Source organism: Silene latifolia, chromosome Y (genome assembly GCF_048544455.1).
Source record: "Silene latifolia isolate original U9 population chromosome Y, ASM4854445v1, whole genome shotgun sequence".
NCBI lineage: Eukaryota > Viridiplantae > Streptophyta > Magnoliopsida > Caryophyllales > Caryophyllaceae > Silene > Silene latifolia.
The window spans coordinates 14,979,284-14,990,648 of NC_133538.1; the positions used below are offsets into that span (position 1 = coordinate 14,979,284).

General features: G+C 35.6%; 1 protein-coding gene across 1 annotated transcript; it reads left to right on the top strand.

The window, feature by feature from the left end:
- Nucleotides 1-2,508: 2,508 nt before the first annotated feature.
- LOC141627637 (uncharacterized) lies at nt 2,509-4,447 on the top strand. Its single transcript, XM_074440868.1, has 9 exons — nt 2,509-2,625; nt 2,732-2,862; nt 2,944-3,028; nt 3,119-3,239; nt 3,351-3,463; nt 3,610-3,733; nt 3,837-4,016; nt 4,107-4,175; nt 4,277-4,447. Exons 1-9 carry the CDS (start codon nt 2,600-2,602, stop codon nt 4,445-4,447), a joined length of 1,020 nt encoding a protein of 339 aa, XP_074296969.1. The 5' UTR covers nt 2,509-2,599.
- Nucleotides 4,448-11,365: the final 6,918 nt, after the last annotated feature.

The following is an 11,365-nucleotide window of genomic DNA, read 5'->3' on the forward strand; positions in this document are numbered from 1 at the left end:
ATCTTTCTCATTTTCTTTCAAGCTTCTTTCCGATTTTTATTTTTTATTCATTTTTCAACTCTTCTCAATTCTTTTCAAATCTCTCACTTTCTTTCAAATCCACATTCACCAAGAACACGAGAATTAACAATCCCGTGACAACAATGCTTACAATTATGACAAAGTCTATCAAATCCCAAAAATAATAGCAGCCAAACATAAGTAGAAAGTCACTAGCTCAACAAAGTTAGACCATGTTATATGTAGCTAGAAAAGGGGTAATTTTTGGGCAATATTTGTAAGCAATCAAGTGAATGGCTTCTAAATACAATCATGATAGCAAAACTCATACAAAATAGAACAAGGACCATACCTGCACGTTTAGATTTAACGCACACCAAGAGTAAAAACTGCACACATCTAGATGGGACCGGGTATAGATGCACCGGCCATTGGAGGCTCTACCTTACCAAGTATGTAGCTTGCCGAGTCAAGATCAAGTCTAGTTTGTCCATGGTCCATTCCACACCAACTATATCAAAAACATCTCCATAAATGCAAAACTCGTCAATAAAGCATCATTCATTAGCTTAGAAATCTATAATAAGGGAAATGCAATGAGGAATAACATTATGCAAAGGATACATGGGTAGATACAACATGAAGCGTTTTATGAAAATTTTCAAATTGTTCAAAAATTTTGGATTTTCATGATTATGAAAGCAATAAAGTAGACACACTAAATCCCTCCCCCCAAGCTAGAACAACACATTATCCTCAATGTGTAAAACAAAGAAGGACACACAACAAGGGGAGGTGGGGATGACACAAGCGGAAAAAAGTGGGAAAGAAAGAATACAACCACGTAGAAGCTCCTCCAAGCTAGCTTGAAAATAGGGGCAAGGTCCCCATGCACCAAAATACCTACAAAGAACAAGCTACTACAAAAACTATAACAAGCTAAAAGTCTTATTGTCTTAACTATTGCAACCAAAACCAAATTGTCCAAAAGCGGTAAATTGTCCAATAATAAATAAATTGTCTTTAAAACTTAAATAAACACGAGTTGCCTCCCGAAAAGCGTAATTTTAAAGTCTTGTTGGACACGCACTTCTTCAAGAAAATCATCCTTTATCTTTGAGCTCACCACCTTCCAAGCCCATATTCATATCATCTCTTACATTCTCCATCCACTTCAAGCTTTTCCAAGAATATCTCCTCCTAGCACACTTAGCATTAGTTCCCTTAGTATAATACCCCAAATATTTTAAATATTATTTTTAATACTTTAATTTAAAATAAAAGAAAATATAATAATATATAATAATAAGAATAATAAGAAAAAATGTGCATTATCCATTTTTTTTAGTCGGTCACTTTTATTTTGCTATTGTCTCATTGGAATCATTTACTTCTCTAATGCAGAAGCCAAATCGGCTGACATGGCATCACAATTACCTAGAGCAATCCTACGTGGCAGTTTGACAACAATTCTACTAAAAACAATTAATTAACGTAAAAAATAATAAATAAATAAATAAAAAGAGCAAAATTCTGTAAACGTATGCTCATGATTTGATTGATTGCAAAGTCAACACAATAAGTAACTAATTCCTAATTCCTAAATTAGTGGAGTGGAATATGACCAACAGAATGAATAAAAATAAGGAAATAAATAAATATTACTAAGTAATGGTAATTTAGTTGAGTGGAATAAGGAATGAAATAAGTCAACATCATTAAACCAACGTAGGTTTCTTTTGGATATATAGTATCTTTTTCCATTTCCTTTGACCTATGTCAATCTTTTTCCCCAAAATATAGCTAATTAGTTCTCAAAATACCCTATCTAAATCACTATAAATTCACATTCAACACAGTCATCTCCATCCATCTCTATCGTTCATAATTTACAAAAAAAAAAAAAACAAGAAAAAGTTTAAGAACTCCGATATGGCCATCAACTGCACTCCCGTCGCCCTACGCCATTTGCAAGCAGATATGATCACCGCTGAAATTTCCGTGCGTGTTGTGCACCTATGGGAAAGAAAAAGCTTCTACAACAAAGAAGAAACTTTAGCGTTAGAGATGCTATTATTAGATGCATAGATATTACATGTTTTTGCATTAATTGTCACTTTCTGATTTCAAATTATGCTGTAAAATTCTTTAATTACTATAATTTACAGGACAGTCTAATTCAAGCAACTATTCGCAAGCTCATCATTTTCAAATTCAAGGATAGGATCAGCGAGGGAACTCTATGCAAACTGTCAACATTCATCGTGGAGGCAAATAAAGGCGCTGAAATGGTAACTTCTGAAGAATTACGCATCTACTTTGCATATCCTACAGTTGTTAGAGAGGTGCACAATCTACCCATCCCAAGATATGGATTCAGGTTTGTGGACTTTGGTGATATTCTATCTGAACGAGTATCTGATGAACATTTTTTAGGTACGTCCATGAAACTCATACTTAATCAACAAATCAATCACTAATTGAAAATATTTACTTATTATATAATTTTGTAACATCTATTGGACATATTCACCCAGATGTCATTGGTAAGTTTTCTGGAGTCGGAGAAGTCAAACCAACAAAGAATGGAAATAGTTGGATGACAATATACATTGAGAATATTCGGTAACAATACCACTACTTTTAATATTCAACGTTATATTCCATAGCTATTCATTTACAACAATCATTATCATTTTAATAACCTACTAATTAATAAACATATACCCAGGAAGGAGAAATTAGCATGCTCAATATGGAACGACTATGTTGGTTTAGTTCAGGCTTTTGCTGATGCATGTAAATCGTCCACTGAACCTGCTATCATTGTCATCCGCTGTGTTCAACGGTGTAAATGGGAAGGTATACAACTATTTGAGTATGCAAAATTTAATTGTATTAATCATTGACCTGACAGCATATGAAATTCGATGAACTATCTAGGTGAACCTAGGGTGACAACTACAAGACACGCCACCCGTTTCTACTTCAACCACGCAATCCCAGAGGTGGAAGAGTTCCTCGGAGAGTAAGCTTATACAACTACTATTGTTAAAATTCTTAGGACTTTGATAATTTCAGTCAAATAATACTAATGTTATATTCTAATGCAACAAAGACTATATGCCGGTCAAGAACCAAGTAACTCCAATGTTATATCCTATATTTCGAGTGAGTCGGAAGATATGCTCTCAGGAGATAACTTGAGTACAATTACGGAGATTAAGAAATGTCAAAAGGTAATATTGTACTTTTTTGTTGTTTCATCCTAAACTATGGACTATCAGCTTTACAATATTTTTGAATATATTGTGAATATGACTGAAAATGTTTGTTGCATGCAAATACAGGCTGGGAGATATGTGACACTTGCAACTATATATGATGTTGATTTGAATGTCAAGTGGTACTATGATAGTTGCAAGCATTGTACAAGTAAAGTTGTGAAGAATGATTCAGGTAGGTGGGTTTGCAAGAAAGAAAAATGCATTGGCGTAGATGGAAGGGTCTCAAATTAGCATACCAAGGTATTAGATAGACTCCTAAATGAATTATTTTAAAGCGCATTTTTCAGAATAGCATGCCTCACTACTCTCCTTTTGCATTCAGGTATCAGGTAAAGTTTTTTGTCATTGGTGCAGATAATGAAGTCTCCGAATTTGTCATCTTTGAGACACAAATCACAAGCTTCATCAACGTCTCCGCAGCAGACATGCTTGCAGCCCTTGAGGAGGTAATCCGCCTCTGGTAAATGATTACATAAGTTATAATCAGTTATTAAACATTGACACGAATATAGGTTAAATATCTACGGCTAATTTCTTATCACCCTGCAGAATGGACGAAAGGATGATATGCCAGATTTCGACATTTTCATTGACAAGCAATTTATCTTCAAAGTTGAAATTCACCCAAAGTACAACTTGGAGCAGAAATCAAAATCATATACAGTACTTAGTATGAGTGATGATCAGGATATGGTGGACCGATGGAATGCCAAGTACTTGGCCTTGAAGGTGTGCCAAAATATAACTCCGTTTATGAATATACATCATTGAAAATTCTGGGACATGGTCTCATATTACCTTATTTTAACATTAATGCAGGAATCTGAAGTTGGCAGTGTGTACCATGATGTGAAACCCAACGTGTATGTTGCATTGGCTGAAAATAAGGTATATTTTACTTCAATCCTTTGATATTCGAATACAGTAATTTCATACTCAGTGTTAAATTCAATGTGTGAAAAACTTAATAACATTAATTTCAAATGCAGGCATGTGTATCCGAAACTGAGGCCAGTGACAGTTTGATCACTCCACCCTTAAAGCGATCATTGTCAAAAATGTTAGATGCGACCAATGATGATGATTGTGAGGTTCGTATCATAGGGGATGGATTCTCAGCCACCAAAAAATTGCTAGCAGTCAATATGGAAAAGGAATGATCGTGGTGACAATTGTGACCATAATCATCATATTAGACTTCGGTTTTTAAAACCCCACATAATTAGGCCAAGGGTACTACGCCCCAATGATATTATACTATTTTAGACTACGGTTTTTAGAACCCAAAATAATCAGGCTAAGGGTATTAGACCCCAATCATGTAATGCTATTTTAGACTACGGTTTTTAGAACCCAAAATAACTAGGCTAAGGTTTAATATTATGCTATTGCAATTAATGTATGCGAATAAATCATGAACGTGTGTTCAAAATTCGTATTACTTTTGATTTTAATGATATATTACCATTTATCATATGTGTTTGTGGTTATTGCACTCAATATGAAAAATCAACAAGCTGAGCCATGGCAAACGTCATAAAACTATTAGCTACCCTCACTGGGAATGACAACAACAAACTAAACATAAAATTAGCCAAAAATTTACCTAGAACTTAACCTAACTGACTAAGAACTAAGAACTATATACAATATAGCACAATCAAGTCTTGGGAGACACATTCCAAGAAACAGTACATGATAAACATTCGGGAGTATGCACATGACCCGAAAATTACTTTAAAAATTTGGAGTCTTAGAAATAGGAACTAACTAATCTGGCTAAAAAATAAGGACTATCCTTACTGACCGGATTCTTAGAGACTCCAAATATTTGCAGTTATCACAATAAAAAAAAAATTCAAAAGTATTTGTGGCTGATAAAAATTTCATTTAAATTTTTTTTACGCCATTTTGATACACATTTTCTCCCCTTATATGTTATTTCAATCTTTGCAGTTATCACAATAAAAAAAAATTCATACTTGGCACAAAATGAAAATTTAAATGAAGGTACTCTTAGTATGTTAGACTCTGAACCCTATATTCTCTCAAATTTTGGCTGAACCACCAAGAAGATCTCATGCCACAAAAAGAGGAAAACCTTCTCAGAATCAGTTAAAACAACACTCTAAACAACACTCTTGCTATTAAAAAAAACTTTCACCTAGCAGACTCATCGGAGGATTCAAATAAGAGCATGGCTCCAGATACTCCAAACACTAATTCAAAGAAGAGGAAAGAAACAATAAAAGATCGCAATAAAGGTAATACAATTTACTCCACTTTGAAAAAACGTGATTATTCCTTATGCTATATTAAAAAAAATGGTTCAGTAATTTAGGAGAATGAATTGTACTGGACAGAATCAGTGCGGAAAGACTTACACTAGAGTTCATCCGCCAACATGGTCAATCCACTCAGTGATGTAACGAATCTGGTGAACAATAGACAATCATGTCATTCCATAGAAGGTATATATTTATGAATCCGTTTAATTTATAATAATCAAAAATCGAAACAAAGGTAAAACAAATCAGTCGAGTTAATGAACTTGAAATTTCTGCTCCAAGTATTTATAAAAGTTTTCAATCATTTCAGAAAATGAACGGATATCCACAGAATCGGAGCGGACATACTTACCTCAGAGTTCATCCGCCAACATGGTCAATCCTCCAAGTGATATAACGAATCTAAATCTGGAAAACAAGAAACAACAATTTCAGGCCAGAGAAGGTATTTATTTACGAATCCATTTAATTTAGGATAATCACTATTTTATAAGCACACAATATTACATATCTATGAATCCATGTTGTAGCCAATCCTCGAAACAAAGCCAGAAATAATATAAATGCACTGAATAGAGGTATGCATGTGGGCACTACAACTTTCAATTTCTAATTTTGCATAACACAATTGTCTATACTGCAAGTATACATGCTGAACAGTACTAATACAAGCAAAATACAGAGACTAATGTTCGAGGAAAGAGAAAAGCCAATACTCAAATCGCCCTAACTAATGTTCGTGGAAAGGGAAAAGCCATTACGAATAAAAGAGACACAGACACAGGTAAAGATATAGGCCATTATTTAGTGTGATATTCTTATAACCATTTCTTTAATGATAAGAAAAGGAAGGCATGAATAAAAAATCGAAACAAAGGTAATACAACTCAGTCAAGTTAATGAACTTGAAATTTTCTGCTCGAAGTATTTATAAAACTTTTCAATCATTTCAGGAAATGAACGGTCCTTCACAGAATCGGAGCGGACAGACTTACCTCAGAGTTCATCTCCCAACGTGGTCAATCCTCTACGTGATATAACGAATCAATGAAAACAAGAAACAACCATTTCATTCCATAGAAGGTATTTATTTATTTATGAATCGTTTAATTTAGGACAATCAGTATTTTATAAGCACACAAAATTACATTTTAGCCAATCCTAGAAACATCTTTAAACTATATATTTTTGCTACTATTAACCATTTTCATGCTACCTCAAAAAACAGACCCGTGAATTTCACGGGTTTTAACCTAGTTTAAATAGACACCAAGCTCTCTTTCTTGTTTTTATCCCCACCATTTTTTTAGGAAAACCCAATTCAAGCTATTAGCCTTATTTTAATCACTACAATTATTTGATTGTCTCATCTTATTGATCTGATATTGGAGCCTTTACTCCACCTATCCTGCAATCCATCAAGTTTTTCCTCTTGCTTTAAATCGTGATCATGGGTCGCAGTTATTTTGGACTAATTTTGCAGGTGGAGGAGGTAATACGATTCTATCGGTCCTAATATTATACTATTGTTCGAGGTTGTTTTTTTTATGAGCTAGTTCTTTTTGTGTTTGTAGAAATGTTTGATGGGAATTATGAAATTTGGTGTGCTATTACATATGAGTAGTAGTTAGTTATATTACTTGTTATAAAGGTCTTTGTTGTGAGAAGGGTTAGTAATGATGGCATAGTTTGGAATTGTTGATGAAAGGTCTTTATTTTAGTTAGTGAGGGAATTAGTTTGGGCCATGAAATGAAATTATATGATTGCTGCATGCTGGAGTATTTTGCACTGAGGTAGAATCCGTGGGTTTACTTAGTTTAGGCAAATTTAGTTGATAAGAATCCGGGAGAGGGAGATTATAATAATATCAATGTTTCTTAATATTATGTTGGGAGCGAGAGCTAGTTATCGACAATGAGCTTATCTTATAATGCAAAGTAGAGTTTGGAATTCAACATATTGTACGTGATAATCTATATGAAGGTTGAGATCTTGACTCTCTTACTGTGTTGTTAATTATCGTTCACTTCGACCGTGACTAGAGATAGCTTTCGAAAGAGAGTTTTGGTCATGCTGGTAGAAGTATATTCACTATTGGATGTAGTTGAATAATCTGAGGTTTAGTTGATGGTGGTGTAATTATAAGTTATTATTTCGGGTTTTCTTTGTTAAAATTGATAATTGACGTCGAATTGTGATACCGTTCTAACTTATTATATGAGCTACTGCATTTTATGCCATTAAGTCTACCGTTTGTGAGATGGGTTTATTATTAAAGATCTGAGATGACTAATAAAAGTTTATGTTTTCGTTTTTGCGGAGGAATTAAATTTGGTTATGAACGGATGGCTCATTATGCTCATGTTAGTGTGCAAATTGGGCATGAGGATAAAGTTGTTCAAAGAAGATTCACCTCTGATTGTATATTATATTCTTCACGAAATATTCGGCATTCTGAGCCTTTGGTTATGATATTTAGGATGAGGTTATTTCTACTGTGTTTCAGTTGTTGTTTTCTTTTGACCTTGATAAGTGGGGGATTAATTTAGAGGTATACTAAGTGTGAGTCCAGTTCATTATTGTACCTTTAACTATATTGATATTGAAATTGAGATTGGTTATCCAAATGAGTTATGGGGAATCTGTGTTAAGTTATCTTTTACGGTCCGTGAGAGACCAAGATTATTGAGTTATTTATATTCTTTGGAATTGTTATTGAGATGGAAATATTGTTTGTGGTTGGTTCCACAAGTTCACTCACCCTTTGTACTCGGCTTAAGAACGATAGTGAAAATATGATATCTGGCTACTTAGAGCTTTATTCTAGGAGTTGAGTTTGGAGTAGTGAGAACCGATTTGCTTAATTATGGTGGTACATAATTGAGTATTGAATTAAGGGAATAAATAGTATGAAGTTTATTATACTCTGTGTTTATTTTTATTTACACGTAGTAAGTACTCGAGTTATATTATTTTGGAAGTAATTATACTACTTCTTTGTAATATGACAATTACAATTTATTTAGCATATCCGCTAAAATTCAAAGTCATAAGACTAGAAGATTATAGATTGGCTCAAAACCCGCAATGGCGAGCTGGGCATAAAAAATGCCTGGTGAAGATTATTGATTGACTCACAACCCGCAGTGGCGAGCCATGCCTAGTGAAGATTATAGATTGTCTCACACCCGTAGTGGCGAGCCGGGTTGTGGAAAAGGCCCTCGGGAACTGCGTCCGCGGGATCCACACTAGGCATAATCGACTCGAGGTTCTTTCGAATCGAATTAAGACAAATTAGAGTCGCCACCAAGTTTTTTGGGAACTTGGAACCGTTCAAGTCAACTTTACACCTTTCATCGAAAAGCATAAAGCCAATCGACTACGAGTGATTAAAGATAAAGACTTGTACCCTATATCACTCGATTAGAATGACTCTCGTAATCCAATGGTATTTAGACGGATCCACAAACCATAGATCTTGAGTAAGGGGTGAGGGTACGTGTTAGGAAGCCCATAAGGACACCTAACCTCGCCCGTCGATAACGGCCTCTACTAAGTCAAGTATCGGATTTCAAACAAGGTCATAGCTACTACGATATATGATATGCAAACATCGTTTTCAAAACCCTAACATGTGAAGTTTCTATGTCGATTTAGATGCAACTAAACTAACTTTGTCAAAGTTGTAATTTAGCATGTGGGTGGATTGATCTAACAACATATAAACGAAACAAACAAGGCTTGATGGGAATGGGGGAGCCGTTGGGATCTACCCTATTACAACCCAGGCATTTCATGCCGACACAACGAGAAATTAAAGATACAACTCGATCTAAATACAATTGCTATATACGACACCATACACGACACATGGCCATTCGGCCTAGGAAAACGTGCACAAAGGGGTGGCCCACGGCTTACATGACTCACGGCCTTGGGTCACTCCTCGTAATGCGTGCTTTCACTTAATCTTATCGAATTAGACATTGGGTCACACACCAAAGCATGCATTAGCATAAATCGGGCCATGTTGCTTTAAACAACATGCGATTTACTACGCTCTTACATGCATTGGGGCACAACCATCTAACCAAACAAGACTAAGGTTTTTGGAAGAGGTTTTGACTCGATAAGCGAAAGCTAACTTGAAAATTACAACTCGATGAACAAACGATAAATTACAAGCGACAAAACAATAAAGAACAAACGATTCATAAAAAACGAAGCAAGAAAGACCAAAGGACACGGCCAAGCCATGGCCACTCTAGACACGGCTACCCTAGGTCCTAGGTCAGGTTCATTAGTTAGATCAATTTGTTGCGAAACAAGTTCGAAAGCGGGCTAGAAAACAAGTTAGAAACGACGTTGATCGATTGAAAAGATGTCTTGCAAATGTGTATTCTACACGGCCTAAAGGGGTCAAATTAGGTCAATAAGTTACGATATTAATGCTACTCATCGAGTGTTAATAGGAAGGTGCTAATCACGCACTCCTATGCTAGCGAGAAATCGAGTGAAAAGAGAGATGCGTTCAATTAGGTTATAGAATTGTTAGTTGATTTTTAAGCTATGTCGATGTACCCTAACGTGTCTAATTAGGTTATTAAATTGATCTAATGTCATCTAAACGAGTTATATGTTAACAATCAGAGGTCATACTAACATACGACGGGTCCTAGGGTGGGTCGAATTACACGAAACAAAAGAGGGGTCAAAGCGAAGAGCGAAGTTAGAATTCGTTTTATTAATGGCCTACCTTGAACACGAGGATATGTAAATGAGACGGGGGTTACGACCGACTGATGTAGCGGTTTCTTTCCCATCTCAAGTCAACGCGGGTGTTCATGGTGGTACTTTAACTCATACTCGGACTAAACTAGTTTCATAGTTAATGATAACCATCGATAAACAAAAACGATAAACAAACTAAAACGAACTATAAGAAAACAAACATAAAAAACGAAATAAAAGGGAGAAAGAGGAGGATTTGATGCACCCTCAACCTACATGTATCGTTGACACCGTCTTGGGTCGTAATCGATGGTAGATTTTATATCGAGAGGCCGTCGTCGACGAAGAAACAAAGCAAACAACACGTTTTTTGCAAATCTGGATAGCAACTTTCAAACTGCGATTTCTCTCTCGTTTCACGGTGAAAATTCGATTTAAAAGATGTTTCGAAAACTAGAAAGAGAGGAGAACAGATATCTTAAAACAATCCCTGCTCGTTTTGAGTTATTGGGCACGAAAAACGAGCACAAACAGAACTGGACAGACAGGAAAAGCCGCGAAAACAGAGTGTATAACACTGCTTTTTCGAGGGAATTCGTGTACTCTCAAGGGCAATTTGGCTCGTAAATCTTTGTCTAATGTGTAGATGGATGTTGTATGGTTAATTTGGAACAAGAAACTCGAATTTTGATGGAGGTTTGAAGGGAGAACGAAAGGTTTCAAAGAGGACACACAAACTAATTCTCAGTTTGTAAGTCGGTTTTGTGGAGGGTTTTTGAGAGGCAATTAGGGTTTGTTTCTGGGGTTTTAAAGCTTGTAAGTGAAGGTAGTATGTATGGAGAACTTAGAGGGATGAATGTATGGCAGAGGGGAGGTATTTATAGGGAGTTAAAGTAGGGTAAAGTGAGCAACAAGCAGTCGGGCTGCTCTGTTTTGCTGCTGCTGTCCAGCAGCTATTGTGAGCTCGTGTAGGGTTTTGGAGGGGTGTTTCTTAGTGGTTAAGCTAGGGTAATATGGGTAGGATACTAGGGTATGGTGTAGGGTTAATGGGCACGGGT

Bases quoted from the DNA above. Each gene is read 5' to 3' on its own strand.
- LOC141627637 (XM_074440868.1), top strand. From the start codon at position 2,600: ATGACAATATACATTGAGAATATTCG. The intron at 3,240-3,350 runs GTAATATTGTAC...ATGCAAATACAG, and splicing joins AGATTAAGAAATGTCAAAAG to GCTGGGAGATATGTGACACT. The intron at 3,734-3,836 runs GTAATCCGCCTC...ATCACCCTGCAG, and splicing joins TGCTTGCAGCCCTTGAGGAG to AATGGACGAAAGGATGATAT.